This window comes from Ovis canadensis, chromosome 18, assembly GCF_042477335.2.
Source record: "Ovis canadensis isolate MfBH-ARS-UI-01 breed Bighorn chromosome 18, ARS-UI_OviCan_v2, whole genome shotgun sequence".
Taxonomy (NCBI): Eukaryota; Metazoa; Chordata; class Mammalia; order Artiodactyla; family Bovidae; genus Ovis; species Ovis canadensis.
The window spans coordinates 71,741,851-71,758,832 of NC_091262.1; the positions used below are offsets into that span (position 1 = coordinate 71,741,851).

At 36.8% G+C, this 16,982-nt stretch overlaps 1 protein-coding gene across 3 annotated transcripts in view; it reads left to right on the forward strand.

Moving 5' to 3' along the window:
- The window catches only part of UNC79 (unc-79 homolog, NALCN channel complex subunit), a 207,344-nt gene that overhangs the window by 13,889 nt on the left and 176,473 nt on the right, over positions 1-16,982 (forward strand). For all 3 annotated transcript variants that reach the window (XM_069559340.1, XM_069559342.1, XM_069559341.1), the window contains exons 3-4: positions 4,207-4,262; positions 4,935-5,064. In XM_069559340.1, coding sequence (XP_069415441.1) covers positions 4,207-4,262; positions 4,935-5,064 — 186 coding nt within the window. The remainder of the gene's footprint in view (positions 1-4,206; positions 4,263-4,934; positions 5,065-16,982) is intronic.

Below are 16,982 nucleotides of genomic sequence, written 5' to 3' on the forward strand. Positions count from 1 at the left end.
AAATCCTTCTGAGCTATTTCAAATCCTGAAGGATGCTGGTGCTAGAGTGTTGCACTCAATATGCCAGTGAATTTGGAAACCTCAGTAGTGACCACAGGACTGGGAAAGGTCAGTTTTCATTCCAGTGCCAAAGAATGTTCAAACTACTGCACAGTTGCACTTATTTCGCATACCAGCAAGGTAATGCTGAAAATCTTTTAAGCTAGGCTTCAACAGTGTGTGAACTGAGAACTTCCAAATGTACAAGCTGGATTTAGGAAAGACAGAGGAGTTCATTTCAGTCACTCTGTTGTGTCTGACTGTTTGTGACCCCATGGACTGCAGCACACCAGGCTTTCCTGTCCATCAGCAACTCTTGGAGCTTGCATCTTTAAATTTCATTTCATGAAATTCATTAAAAATAGTTTAATTTCATGGCTGCAGTCACCATCTACAGTGGTTTTGAAGCCCAAGTCTGTCACTGTTTTCATTGTTTCCCCATCTATTTGACTTGAAGTGATGGGACTGGATGCCGTGATCTTAGTTTTTTGAATGTTGAGTTTTAAGTCAGCTTTTCCTGTTCTCCTTTCACTTTCATCAAGAGGTTCTTTAGTTCCTCTTCATTTTTTGCCATAAGTGTGGTGTCATCTGTATATCTGAGGTTCTTGATATTTCTCCCAGCAATCTTGATTCCAGCTTGTGCTTAATCCTGCCTGGCATTTCAGATGATGTACTCTGCATAGAAGTTAAATAAGCAGGTGACAATATACAGCCTTGATGTACTCCTTTCCCAATTTGGAACCACTCTGTTGTTCCATGTCCAGTTCTACCTGTTGCTTCTTGACCTGCATACAGGTTTCTCAGGAGGCAGGTAAGGTGGTCTGGTATTTCTATCTTGTTAAGAATTTTCCACAGTTTGTTGTGATCCACATAGTCAAAGGCTTTAGCATAACCAATGAAGCAGATGTTTTTCTGGAATTCTCTTGCCTTTTCTGTGATCCAATGGATGTTGGCAATTTGATCTCTGGTTTCTCTACCTTTTCTAAATCCAGCTTGTACATTTGGAAGTTCTTGGTTCATGTTCTTTTGAAACCTTGCTTGGAGGATTTTGGCCATTACTTTGCTAGCATGTGAATTGAGTGCAATTGTGTGGTAGTTTGAATATTCTTTGGCACTGCCCTTCTTTGGTATTGGAATGAAAACTGACCTTTTCCAGTGTTGTGGCCACTGTTGAGTTTTCCAAACTTGCTGGCATATTGAGTGCAGAGTACATCATATGAAATGCTGCACTGGATGAAGGTAAAGCTGGAATTAAGATTATCGGGAGAAATATCAGTAACCTCAGATATGCAGATGATACCATCCTTATGGAAGAAAGTGAAGAGTAATTGAAGAACTTGCTGATTAAGGTTGGAGAGGAGAGTGAAAAATCTGCCTTAAAACTCAACATTCAAAAAACTAATATTATTGCATCCAGTCCCCTGAGTTCTTGGAAAATAGATGGGGAAAAAAAAAATGGAAACAGTGACAGGCTTAATTTTCTTTCACTCCAAAATCACTGTGAAAGATGTTTCAAGAACAAAAGATGTTTGTTCTTGGAAGAAAGGCTATGACAAACCTAGACAGCATATTAAAAAGCAGAGACATCACTTTGTTGACACAGGTCCATCTAGTCAAAGCTACGGTTTTTCCAGTAGTCATGTCCAGATGTAAGAGTTGGACCATAAAGAAGGCTGAGTGCCAAATAATTGATGCTTTTGAACTGTGGTGTTGAAGAAAACTCTTGAGAGTCCCTTGGATAGCAAGGATATCAAACCAGTCAATCCTAAAGAAAATCAACCCTGAATTCCATTGGAAGGACTGATGTTGAAGTTCCAATACTTTGGCCATCTGATGCAAAGAACCAACTCCTTGGAAAAGACCTTGATGCTGGGAAAGATTGAGGGCAGAAGTGGAAGTGGGCAACAGAGGATGAGATGGTTGGATGGCATCACTGAGTCAATTAACATGAGTTTGAGCAAACTCCAGGATATAGTGAAAGGACTGGAAAATTTGACATGCTGCAGTCCCTGGGGTTATGATGATTCAGCCATGACTGAGCAACTGAACAACAGCAAAACACAAAAATGCAAACAAATCAGCTTCCTTCAGGAAAAAAGAGGTAATAGTAATTAAGAAGTTGTATTATGAGTCTTTAACCCAGTACAGAGTTCTGGGCTAGAAGTAATGAACTTTGAGCCCTCATGTTCAATGCTATTCACTGAGTTGTATGTAGATGGTAAGTCAAGTTGTACAGTCATATCTTCTTTTACCATGTTTCACAGATCTTGTGTCTTTTTACGAAGTGAAGTTTTGTAGCATCTCTGCATTGTCAAATGATGGTTAGCATTTTTTAGCAATGAAATATTTTTCAATTGAGGTGTGTTCATTTTTTTTTAGATATAATGCTATTGCACCCTTAATAGTCTATAGTATAGTGCAACTGTAACTTTTATATGCCTGAAGAAACCAAAAAAATTTTATGATTCACGTTATTGTAGTATTTAGTGTGGTCTGTAATGGAACTTGTAATATTTCTGAGGCATTGCTGTGTATGAGTGTGACATTGCTCATAAGAGAGCATAGAATGAAAAGTGGATTTTATTTATGATCAGACCTTCAGGAACTCCCGCAGATACTGGCCCAGTGGAAGAGGAGGAGCTTGCCAAGGAGATGGAGAGCTGTTTGGCTGACTCATAGAGGCTTTAAGATATAAAAATGTTTGTTGTATACTGAACAGGAAGTCTTGGAGATGGCTGTATCCGGGGTCTGAGATGCCATCTTTGGGTTTCTCTTGAATTTCTTCTCATGTTTGTAAGATATGCCACAGTGGAAGTTATGATATGTTTCCATGCATGCGTGCTCAGTCACTAAGTCATGTTGACTCTCTACGACCCCATGGACTATAGCCCGCCAGGCTCCTCTGTCCATGGAGTTCTCCAGGCAAGAATACTGCAGTGGGTTGCCATTTCCTTCTCCAGGAGATCTTCCTGATACAAGGATCAAACCCATGTCTCCTGCATTGCAGGAGGATTCTTTTCCACTAAGCCACCAGGGAAGCCCATATTCTTAAACAACCGTTTCTAAAAAATGGGTTTCAAAAATATATCCAATCAAATCCTATCAAAAATAGTATCAGTCAGGATGATTAGAGACAGGTCTCTTGGTGTGCCTCTTTCCTTTTGTCAAAGAGGAAAAATGAGTCTCAGAAGCGCCCCAGCAGACTTCCATTAGGTCTTGCTGGTCAGCACCGAGTCATGTGGCCTTCCCAGCTGCAACAGAATCTGGCAAATTGTCCTGCTTTGCAGTCTGTGTAGTGGGAGCTGAACAAGGAAGAAAGGGTTGCTTACAACAGTTGAGTAGCAACAGCACTGCCTGCCATAGGTAATGGGAGAGGGTCAGTCATAAAGTCAAGGAAAGAGGGTGTTCAGCCGTACTGAATATTGATGAAGGTCAAATGAGAGGTGGACTGAAAAGTCTCCATGGAGCTGAATGACTCAGAGGTCATCGGTGACTAAAGGGAGACTAGCTTCAGTGCTGTGATAAGGTTGGAAGATAGGTTAGGGAAGATATCAAATATGTATCTAACTAGGGTGAAAATATCTTTCTTCCACAAGTAAACATAGGCAAATCAAAGAAGCTTGCAGTTGTATAGCTTTTAAGGATTCCTCAACTAGATGAATTGGTGCTAAAGACCTCCTTTCTAATCCATCAGTCTGTCCTTGCTATCTATCCAAACTTGGGCAAGATAGAAAACCAAACTTCAGTTCTCTAGCTACAAAATGGTGGTGGTTATGAAATACATAATGTTTAAAGCTCTTAAGCTCAATACCTGCCACAAAATGAACACTCAATTAATGTGAACTTTTACTATGATTAAGCAATTTTGTTTTCTGCATCATTCTTGATTACATTAATATAAGTTTATATTATTAAAAGTATGGTTACTAGGGAGTTTTCTTAATATTTCCTCTGCTAATAAGATAAATAAAATACTTTTCCAGGATCTTGAAATAAAACTTGATAAAGTCAAAGGTTTATATGATTTTTGATAGGTATGAATACATGAAAATAAGCAGTTTCTAATTTAATGACTAGAGTGAAGAGTCCTACTAATATAGTTTATTACACAGGATCTTTTGTCTGGTATTTACATTTAATGTACCAATTATATTTTCTTCCTTTCAGTGTATCATTGTCAATTATTGGAATGCCTCATGAAATATAAACAGGAAGTCTGGAAAGTAAGTTTGGGGCCACGTTAAACTCATAGTCACAAATTGAATTTATATAATAGAGTAAAAGTTGTTTGCATATTAAAACTATTGTTTAGGTCAAATTTATTGATGTCTTATTATCTTGGTGTAGTAGAAATTATAATTCTTTCCTTACTGGTTAGTTATTTATCATTTAGAGAAGAAATGAAAGTTGAAGAACAGAGTGACTTGACAGAAGCAGTAATTGGATATCTCTCATCTGTGGAATTTAGCAAATACTGTACTATGTGACAGTTTTATTTAATTTGAAAGGTTGCTTGGGAAACTTTCTTCTTTCAAATAGATGTGAATTATTTAAAAATATGTTTTACGGTAATGTGTTTTAAAATGTAGTGTTTGGCAAACTGGCTTTACGTGTTCTAAAATCTTCCCTATTATTCTGAATAGCAAAGAATTTGTTAAAAGATAATGTACATCTGAACCCTACCAGGGCTGGCTTATTTACAACACCCATGAAAATAATAAAAAGAATATTCTAATGTGACTTAATCTGCAAAGGCCACCTAGATGATGAAGTTCTATGGAAATTAACTGCCTCAATCCCTTCACTAGAATTTTCACTGCTTTGATAATATTGAATGAGCTACCTTTATTTTTATTTGATGATGTTGGTGAAAACATGCTTCTTGTTTTCTTTAGGATCTTTTGTATGTGATAGCCTATGGGCCTTCACAAGTGAAACCTCCAGCTGTGCAAATGCTGTTCCATTACTGGCCCAATTTAAAACCTCCAGGGGCAATAAGCGAGTACAGGGGCTTGCAGTACACAGGTAAGAGAAGACGAGCTCTATGTGCCCCATCTTTATTTCTCCCGTGCCATATTTGGCTCACTTACTATTTTTTTAAATACTGTTAGATTATATTTACTGTACCCTTAGATATTCTTATAAATCCTTTCTGAAACTAGGTGGTATCAAAATATATTAATTAAAATTAATTTCAAATCTTTTATGACATCATAGTGAATTGCGTTAAGTTTCAGCCCCATTTGCTATACACTGGCCTCTGGTTTTACCATTGCTAATCACATTGATCACCGTAAAGGTGTGAGCAGTTAGTAATGCTGCAGATTGGCTCAGATTTAGCAGGGTCCCTAGCGGCTGATTCTGCTCTAGTGAGAAGACTTGGAGTGCTTTCAGCATTACAAATTTAGGCACTAAATAAAAATTAAATGACCCTGAAAGCCTAGTTGGACATGAAGAGTCAACCACTGGTGAATACTGGTATAATTAATAAACAGCAAGTAAACACTGAGTTTATTGTAAAGACATACATTTACCAAAAATGAGATAAACTAGACCCTCTGTCATTAATGTTTATATGTTATAAAATCAAAGAAGCAGTATATGGCTAATAACATTTTTGATGCCCCTGTCTACCCTCTCACCCCCATGTAATTGTATACATAATCTTATGAAAATGTAAGAAGTAAATATTTTGGCATAGCTTTTATTCAAGGTATGGTGTGACTGTATCCTGATGTTATAAGAATGTACTTCTTTCTTGTCATTACTCAACTTTCTGAAAGTGATTTGAGGTGGTTCAAAGGGGATTTAACTTAATACAGATGTCTGTTTTATGTTTCTGATTAAAGGCAAGTGCTAGAGATATTGATAGTCCTTGGTAAGCTTATTCTATACTTGGAAAAAATATTAGCCTTAGTGATAACAATGGTATTAATGGAAATGATGAAGGTAGATAGTAAGAAATTAAAAAAAAGGAAATTGGTATTATTTATGTCATATCATTAATAGTAGAGGATGTTTAAGTGTTGCTGAGTGGATAATTTGAGTGTAAAGGTAAGAATTTGGAAACACTCATAAAAGGTGAAATGACTGAAAAATTTGACACTAATCAGTTCTCAGTATATCCCAGAAATAAGCATTTATGTGATATATGAATAGGTAACTAGTATCAAATGAAGCTGATTTATTTGGTAAATATTTGAGAATACTATATGAAAGAGAAAGCATGTGGCAGGAACTATATATTGACAATAGAAGAACTGACACAAAACCAGACCTTATGGAGCTTAATGCAGTTTAGATATGGAAATTCATTCATTTATTCAGCAAATATTTGTGGGGCATCTACTACTAACCAGACATTATTCCAGGCACTGGTGGTACAGTTATTTTAAAAAACAGGCTGAAACATTGGCCTGGGCATTCCAATTGTGGTGGAAAGACCAGGAAACCACCTTACAGTGTAAGAAGCACAGTGCTGTGCTGTGCTTAGTCGCTCAGTCGTGTCCGACTCTTTGTGACCCCATGGACTGTAGCCCGCCAGGCTTCTCTGTCCATGGGGATTCTCCAGGCAAGAACACTGGAGTGGGTTGCCATGTCCTCCTCCAGGGGATCTTCCCAACCCAGGGATCAAACCCAGGTCTCCCACATTGCAGGCGTATTCTTTATCATCTAAGCCACCAGAGCAAATATAGAGAGCTGTGGGAACACACAGGAAGGGCCTCTGACCTCACCCCAGTGGTGGGTTAATTTGGAGAAGGTTAAATTGTCAAGGAAGGTTCTGGAGTGTGTCACATGTAAGCTGATACCTGAAAATTATGCACACAATAGACAGAGTCATAAGGGGAGTGAATCATGAATGGATAAAATGTGAGTTTGAAGCAGAAGGAACTTCATGAATTCAGACTTGGAGGCCAGAAATAGCACAGTTGTATTTAGGAACTGAAAAAAGTCTTATGTAGCCAGGCAGTGGAGGGACAGGAGGAGACTAGCTGGGAGCGAAGCAGAAAGCCTGATGGCCTATGAAGGAGTTTGGATTTTATCCTAGCAGCAAAGTGAAACCACGAACAGGTTTTAAATGGAGAAACCACATGATGAGTTTGCCTGTTCAGGGCATCTGAGAAGCCCACAAAGTGATCGCCAATTCCATTTACCCTGTGACCACACCCTCTTGGAAGGGCCAGCCAAAGCTGTCTCCCTGGAATAGCTTAGCCTATGCTTACTGAGACCAAAGAGACTCTTTCATCTTTTCTTGGCATTTCTGAACAAGATGTTTCCATCTACAAGCATTCATTCTTCAATCCATTCTTGTATTCATATCCCCACACATTTCCATCCTTGCCATGTGCCATTGTGTGCTTGCTACCTGCCACCCTCCTTCCAGGGAAGCAGATGTCTTGGAACTCCCATGCTAGTGGAGCATGGCATTCTGTGCAGGAAACAAGAGATCATGGAAAAAGTTTAATCATTCTGTTCTATGTATTGTGATTTATCCAGCGCTGGCTGTTTGTCAGACATTGGTCTAGCTGCTAAGTGTTTCATTTAATATTTTAGCCTGCTCTTAGCTGAACAGAATATGTGGACCAAGCACCATATTTAGTTTTACAGACAGTTTTTTCAATTTATACTCACAAAAATCTTGGGAGGTATATTTTCTTATTTTAATGTTACAGATCAAGAGTGGGACAGAGTTTAAGTAACATCACTAAACTCACACAAATAATAAAAGAGCACAGCTTGAGTTTGATTCTAGATCATCTTAATTAAAAATCTACATTTTTCTGTTCAGTTCAGTTCTGTAATTAAACTTTAGCTGGAGCACTGGAAATTTTCCATAATTCTTCCTGCAATGAAATATGCACTAAAGGGTATCATCAGTATTTAGATGTCTTTACAACCTTAAATATTCACCATAATAAAAATTATGTGGAGATAGAATTTTATGGACTCAAAGATTAAATGCTTTCTTAGGGACCAGCAACATTGTATGTCTTCCCAGTGATGTGTTTCCTTTTTAAGATGTAAATTTTATTTTTTTGTAAAAGAAAGATTTGTTTTTAGAAAAATTATAGAAATATGAAAGAGAGAAAAGAAATATTACCAAGAAATGACCATTGTTAACATTTTGGTTTATTTCCCTCCAGTTTTTGGAATGTACCTTTTAAAATAAAATAGATTATATTGTATATAATTATACAAAGTTACCTCTCCCCATTCGTTATGAGGTTTTTCAAATATAGAAAAGTTTAAAGACTAACACTATGAGAACACATATAGCCACCTAGATTTAATCATTGTTACTAATTTTAACTATGCATATGTTTATATTTAATGTATTGATTGCTTTTAAAGGATAGTAATGTGGGATTATTACAGTTCATATGAAGAAGATCAAATAGTGAGGATTTGGTAATCTACAGTGTTTGCTTCTTTTGAGTTTATTAGTATTTATCATAAACAAAAATTACCCCAATTATTTTGGTCATTAAATACAAGTCTTAATGATGCAAAAATTACAGGTTTCTTGGCAATGAAATAGCCATTAGATTGTTCTATAAAGCTCTGCTTCTCTGGGGAGAAAGAAACTATTCAGCAATTTTCTTGCTACAATATGCCAACTAGTACATAATTTAGCCTTTGTTAGCAAAGGTTAGCACCAGTTATTGTGTAGTTTCTGTCTGAATTACAGGACAAAATTGTGGTACATATACATTTCTAAGACTGAGATTGTGGCAAAAGTAGATAAAGTGCTACTAACTGAAGATAGTGCTACGAGGTTAGACTTTGGCCTAGCCTACCAAATATCTAATTCTACATTAGTACAGTCGGATTTTTGAGTTGTATATAAGTTTAAAATACAAGAAAACCTACCAATCCTTTTATGTCATAACTTCTTCCTCATTGAGTTCTTATTTATTTTCCTATTATATTGATTTTATCTCCACATAACTTAAAATGCTTTTAACCATTTTGTTGGTGTGTTATACACATATAAAATAATACAAGTTTTAAGTATATATGGAACATCTCCCACCATGTTTACTACAATGATTGCCTTTCCTTCTGTGCCATAGTTAACCACTAGCCTTGTTTCCAACATCAGAGATTCTTTTTGCCTATTTGTGAACTTTATATAAATGGAATGTGCACACATCATTTGTGTACACACGTATGTGTGTGTGATTTGTTCATGGGTTGAGCATAACTGCACTTTTTTTGAAAACTTTAATGAAATAACTGTTCATTTTTTTTCTATATACATATTTTACCAAATGTATGTACCGCAGTTTATGTATCGGTTTTCCTATTGATGGATATTTGGGTTGTTCCCACGTTTTGGCTCTTATAAATAATGCTGCTGTGAACATTCTTCCCCATATCTTTTGAGTATACACATGCGTAGAATTCTGTTACATATGCCTAGAGTGGAAGTACTGGATCAGAGGGTATGAATCTATCCAGTTTTAATGGATAATAATAAAATTTTATATCCTTTAGTGCAGATCTTTCTACCTCATAATTGTTGATCTCTTCCTTGTCTCCCCCTGCTTTCCTCTTCTTCCTTCTTCTCTTCCTCCTTCAAGTTTTGCTAAGTTGAAGAGTTTGTCAAGTTAAACATACACAAACACATACCTAAGCAACTAAGATTTTGATTGATAATTGTCTTGAATCCAGATCATTTTGGGAAACTGGCACCAAACCAAACCATATCTTTCTTCAATTAGGCTTTCTTTAGTTTCCCTCAATGCTGTTTTCTGGTTTTTGTGTAGATGTCTTGCCTGTGACTCATGTAGTATGTTACTAGGTATTTATTTATCTTTTGATGTTATTATCAATGATAAATCTTTTAGAAATTATGTTTTATAACCCTTTTTGCTAATATGTAGATGTGCAATTAATTCTAGTATGAAAATTAAAGTGTTAGTCACTCAGTCGCGTCTGACTCTTTGCGACCCCATGGACTGTAGCCCGCCAGGCTCCTCGGCCCATGGGATTTTCCAGGCAAGAATACTGGAGTGGGTTGCCATTTCCTTCTTCAGGGCATCTTCCCAACCCGGGGATCAAACCTGGGTCTCCTGCACTGCAGACAGATTTTTTACTGTCTGAGCCACCGGGGTATACTGATCTTATATTTGGCCATCTTGGTAAATTCACTTTTTAATTCTAATAATATATTTGCAGACACTTTTTAATAAGTGCAGACACTTATTAAAATTTTTTCATATGTAAAGCTGTATTATTTTTGAATGATAACAGTTTAGGGCTTCCCAGATGGCCCTAGTGGTTAAGAACCTCAATGAGGGAGATGCAGGTTTGATCCCTTGAGGAAGGCATGACAACCCACTCCAATATTCTTATCTGGGGAATCCATGGACAGGAGAGCCTGGCAGGTTACGGTCCATAGGGTTGCAAAGAATCGGACATGAATAAAGTGACTTAGCAGAAGCACAAGATGACAGTTTAATGTCTTCTTTTCATTCCTTATACCTTTTGTGTCTCTTGCCTTGTACTTGCTAAAACCTTCTGTGTTATGCTGAGTCCTAAGTTCCCTGAGGTTTCTTCTTTGATCCATGCATCATTTAGAAGGATGATAATTTCTAATCATAAGGAGGTTTTTGTAGTGAAGTTTTGTATTGATTTATAGCTTGATTCCTCTATAGTCAGACAATATACTTCATATTATTTCATTACTTTGACAATTTTAACACTTTCTTTAGGGTAAGTTTATGGTCATTTTTGTAATGTTCTTGTGTATTTAAAAAGAACTTATATTTAGCTATTGTTTGGTACTATGTTCTATGTATGTCAATTAAATAAAATTTTTTATTGTATAGTTCAAATGTTCTATATCGTTATTGCATTTTTGTATATTTTTTGCATCAGTTACCAAGAATAGAATGTTAAACTCTCCCATGATGACTGTGGATTTGTATATTCCACCTTGTAGTTGTCAGTATTTGCTGTTTAAATTTGGGAGCTGTATTATTAGATGCATACAAATTTAGAATACAGTATTTTCTTGGTGGGGCTTCCCTGGTGGCTCAGTGGTAAAAAAAAATTGCCAGCAATGCAGCAGACACAGGAGATGGGGGTTTGATCCCTGGATTGGGAAGGTCTCCTGGAGGAAGTTATAGCAACCCACTCTAGTATTCTTGCCTGGAGAATTCCATGGACAAGGGAGCCTGGTGGGCTACAGTCCATAGGGTCACGACGAGTCGGACATGACTGAAGTGACTGAGCACACACACACATCTTCCTGGTGAACTGAGACTTACCATTATGAAGTACACTTCTTTATTACTGCTGCTGCTGCTGCTAAGTTGCTTCAGCTGTGTCCGACTCTGTGCAACCCCACAGATGGCAGCCCACCAGGCTCCCCCGTCCCTGGGATTCTCCAGGCAAGAACACTGGAGTGGGATGCCATTTCTTTCTCCAATGCATGAAAGTGAAAAGTGAAAGTGAAGTCGCTCAGCCGTGTCTGACTCTTAGTGACCCCATGGACTGCAGCCCACCAGGCTCCTCCATCCATGGGATTTTCCAGGCAAGAGTACTGGAGTGGGGTGCCATTGCCTTCTACTAGTAATGCCTTTTTGTCTGTTAAAATGTACTTTGTTTTATTCTAATATATCTACACCAGCTTTCAAGAGTGCATGTGTGGTATTTTCCAATGTTTTGTTTTCAACTTTTTAATATTTTTGTATTTCATATGTATCTTGTAAGTAGCATATAGTTCTAGTTTTTAAACTCAGTTTTCATGATCTTTGCCTTTTAATTGAAGCACTTTGTCCACATATATGTAATATAATTACTACTTGATTTGATTTTAAATCAAATTAAGCTCCTGTCAGTTGCTTCATTTATAAATAATTTCTCCCATTCTGTAGATTTGCTTTTCATTTTGTTTATGGCTTCCTTTGTTGTGCAAACGCTCGCACATTTGATTAGGTCCTGTTTGTTTATTTATTTATTTTCCTTTCTTTTGCCTTGGCAGACAGTCTAAGAAAATACTGCTATGATTTGTGTCAGAGAATATTTTGCCTATGTTCTCTCCTAGGAGTTTTATGGTGTTGTGTCTTATATTTAAGTCTTTTAAAGAAATATTTATTTATTTATTTATTTAGCTGCATTGGGTTTTAGTTGCAGTATGTGAAATCTTTTAGTTGTAGCATGCAGGATCTATTAGTTGCAGCATGCAAAATCCTTAGTTGCAACATAGGAACTCTTCATTGCAGCGTGTTTGATCTAGTTCCCTGATCAGGGATCAAACCTGGGCTCCCTGCATTGGGAGCATGGAGTCTTAGTTTCTAGTGGGACCACCAGGGAAATCCCTATATTTAAGTCTTTAAGCCATTTTGAGTTTATTATTTTATATGGTGTAAGCAAGTGTTCTAACTTCATTGATTTACACGTGACTGTCCAGCTTTTCCAACACAACTTGAAGAGACTGTCTTTTCTCCATGGCATATTCTTGCCTCCTTTATTGAAGACTCATTGACCATTGGTGTGTGGATTTATTTTGGGGCTCTGTTTTCCATTCCAGTGCCCTGTATGTCTTTTGTGCCAAAGCATGCTGTTTTGATTAATGTCGCTTTGTAGTATTGTCTGAAGTCTGAAAGGGTTATACCTCCAGCTTTGTTCTCTTTCCTCAGGATTACTTTGGCAATTCTGGGTCTTTTGTGGTTCTTTATAAATTTTAGAATTATTTGTTCTAGTTCTGTGAAAAAGTCATGAGTAATTTGATAGAGTTCACATTATATCTGTAAATTGTTTGGGGTAGTGTGGCCATTTAAACTGTATTAATTCTTCCAATTCAAGAGCATGGGATATCTTTCCATTTCCTTAAATCATCTTCAGTTTCCTTTATCAATGTTTTATAGTTCTCAGTGTATACATCTTAAACCTGCTTGGTTAGGTTTATTCCTAGGTATTTTTTAAAATGTGATTTAATTTTTTTTTTATTTTCTCCTTCTGATATAGTTCATTGTTAATGTAAACAAAGACAAAAACTTTCTGTATAATAATCTTGTATCCTGCTGTCTTGCTGAATTTATCAGTTCTAATAGTTTTTGTGTGGAGTTTTTAGTGTTTACTTTATAGAGTATCATGTCATGTATATGAGACAATTTTACCTCTTCCCTTCTTGTTTGGATACCTTTTACTTTTCTCTTGTCTGATTGCTGTGGCTAGAACTTTAAATACTATGTTGAATAAAAGTGATGGGAGAGAGCATCCTTGTCTTGTGACTCCAACTTGATAATGGTGTATAATCCTTTTTATGTGTTCCTGCATTCAGTTTGCTAATACTTTGTTGAGGATTTTTGCATCTATATTCATCAAAGATATTGGCCCATAATTTTTTTTTTGTAGGATCCTTGGTTTTGGCTTCATAGAGTGACTTTGGGAGTGTTCCCTCCTCTTCAGTCTTTTGAGAGTTTGAGAAGGATAGGTATAGTTCTTCTCTGAATGTTTGATAGAATTCCCTAGTGAAGCCGCCTCATTCTGGACTTTTGTTTGCAGGGAGTTTTTTTCTAAAATTATGGATTCTGTTTTACTTCTGGTGGTCAGTTTATTCAAATTATATTTCTTTTTGATTCAGTTTTGGCAGGCTGTATGTTTCTAGAAACTTGTCCATTGCATCTGGGTTGTCTATGTTATTGGCATAAAAGTGTTCATAGTGTTTTCTTGATATATTTTTTTTTGTATTTCTGTGGAATTGGTTATTATTTCTCCTCTTTCATTTCTTATTTTGTTTATTTGATTCCTCTTTCTTTTCTTCTTGGTGAGCCTGACCAGAGGGTTTTTTGATGTTGTTTATACTTTTTCAAAAAACTAGCTCTTTGATTATTTTCTATTTTTAAACAATCTCTTATTTATTTCCTCTATGATCTTTATTATTTCCTTTCTTTTGCTTACTTTAGGTTTTGTTTGTTCTTTTAAAAGTTTTTTAGGTGGTAGTGTAGGTTGTTTATTCAGGATTTTTCTTGTGTGTTTTTTTTTTTTTTTTTTTTGAGAAAGGTCTATAGCACTGTGAAATTCCCTCTTAGGACAGCTTTTGCTGCATCCCATAGGTTTTTCTTTTTAAGTTTAATATTTATTTTATTGACTTTTAAAAATTGATTGAAGTATAATTGGTTTACATACAATGTTGTGTTAATTTTTGCTGTGCAACAAAGTGATTCAGTTTTACATATATATATATTCTTTTGTTGTATCCCATCTGTTTCATATGTTTCAGTGTTCATTGTTGTTTTCCTCAGGCATTTTTTAATTTCCTCTTTGATTTCATTGTTAATTCGTTGGTTTTTGAGTAGCAGATTGTTTAGTCTCCATGTAATCATTTTTTGCCTTTTCATACTGTTCATGGGGTTCTCAAGGCAAGAATACTGAAGTGGTTTGCTATTCCCTTCTCCAGTGGACCCCGTTTTGTCAGAACTCTCCACCATGACCTGTTGGTCTTGGGTGGCCCTAAATGGCATGGCTCATAGTTTCATTGAGTTAGACAAGACTGTGATCCATGTGATCAGTTTGGTTGGTTTTCTATGATTGTGATTTTCACTCTGATGGATAAGGACAAGAGGCTTATGGAAGCTTCCTGATGGGAGAGACTGACTGTGGGGGAAACTGGGTCTTGTTCTGATGGGTGGAGCCGTGCTCAGTAAATCTTTAATCCAATTTTCCTTTGTTGGGTGGGGCTGTGTTCCCTCCCTGTTGTTTGGCCTGAGGCCAAACTATGGTAGGGGTAATGAAGGTAATGGCACCTCCTTCAGAAGGACTTGTGCAGGCACTGTTGTATTCAGTCCCCTGACTGTGCAGCAGGCCACTGTTGACCCACTCCTCCACCCAAGACTCCTGGACACCCACAGGCAAGTCTGGATCAGTTTCTTTTTCCTGGCTCCTAGTGTGCACAAGGTTTTGTTTGTGTCTTCTAAGAGTCTGTTTCCCTAGTCCTGTAGAAGTTCTGTAATCAAATCCAACTGGTCTCAGTACATCATGGGAAATGCCGAGCTGGATGAAGCACAAACTGGAATCAAGATTGTGGGAGAAATATCAATAACCTCAGATATGCAGATAATACCACCTTTACGGCAGAAAGCGAAGAAGACCTAAAGAGCTTCTTGAGTAAAGTGAAAGAGGAGAGTGAAAAAGCTGGCTTAAAACTCAGCATTCAAAAAACTAAGATCATGGCATCTGGTCCTATCACTTCATGGCAAAATAGATGGGGAAACAGTGGAAACAGTGACAGACTTAATTTTTGGGGGCTCCAAAATCATTGTGGATGGTGACTGCAACCATGAAATTAAAAGATGCTTGCTCTTTGGAAGAAAAGCTATGACAAACCTGGACAGTGTATTAAAAGGAGATGCGTTACTTTGCCAACAAAGGTGCATCCAGTCAAAGCTATGGTTTTTCCAGTAGTCATGTATGGATGTGAGAGTTGGACTGTAAAGAAAGCTGAGCACCAAAGAATTGACGCTGTTGAACTGTGGCATTGGAGAAGACTCTTGAGAGTCCCTTGGGCTGCAAGGAGATCAAACCAGTCAGTCGTAAAGGAAATCAGTCCTGACTATTCATTGGAAGGACTAATGTAGAAGCTAAAGCTACAATACTTTGGCCACCTGATGCAAAGAACTGACTCATTAGAAAAGACCCTGATGCTGGGAAAGATTGAAGGCGGGAGAAGGGGACGGCAGAGGATGAGATGGTTCGATGGCATCACAGACTCAATGGACATGAGTCTGAGTAAGCTCCAGGAGTTGGTAATGGACAGGAAAGCCTAGCATGCTGCAGTCCATGGGGTCACAAAGAGTTGACTGAACAACTGAACCGAACTGAACTGAGTTGTTTTTTCCCTCATTTCTCTTTCTGTGGCTGGTTTTTAGTTTCATGCCAAATTGTTGCTCTTTTGAAGATTAAACTGCCCCCTTTTTTTTTTCTTTTGAAAAATTTTTCATTTTTTTCTATTTGATTGAAATTTTCATTTTTTCCAGTTTTATTGAGAAATAACATATGCCACTGTATAAGTTTATGGTATACAGCCTGATGATTTGATTTGCATATATTGTGAAATTTTTACTGCCATAAGTTTGGTGCCCATCATCCCATATATCAACACAAAGAAGAGAAAGGAAAAAAATTTTCTCCATGTGTTGAGAACTCAGGATTTACTCTCTTAATAACTTTCCTATATATCATACAGCAGTGTTAGTTATAATCTTCATGTTGTACCTCAACTCCTAGTAATTATTTATCTTTTAACTGGAAATTTGAACTCACAACTTTTTTCCGTTGATGGACTCTTACGTTGCTCACATGTCGTGGCTGTCGTAAGTAATGGTACTGTGAGCATGGGGGTGCAGATATCCTTTCAAGTTACTATTTTCATTTCCTTGGGACATATTTCCAGAAGTGGAAATGGTAGTTCTAGTTTTAATTTTTTGAGTATTCCTTTTACTGTCTTACATAATGGCTGTACTAATTTACAATAGTACGGAAAGCTTCCATATTTCTTATCTCCTGTCTTTTGGATGATGGTCATTCTAAGAGGTGTGAGGTAGCATTTCATTGTGGTTTTTAATTTGCATTTCCCTAATAACTAGTGGGGTTGAGAATCTTTTCATGTACCGGTTGGCTTTTTACATATCTTCTTTGGAAAACATCTATTTAGGTTCTTTGATTATTTTTATACTGCTTTCTTTTTTTTTCTTTGCTATGGAGCTGTATGAATTCTTTATATATTTTGGATGTTAACTACTTATTGGATATATGGTTTAGAAATATTTATTGCCATTCCATAGGTTGCTTTTTACTTTGTTGAAGGTTTCTTTGGCTGCGTAAAAGCTTTTCAGTTTGGTGTAGTCCCACTTACTTATTTTTGATTTTATTGTTTATGCTTAGGTGTCATATTAAAAAAATGATAATCAAACACATGTGAAGGAGCTTTA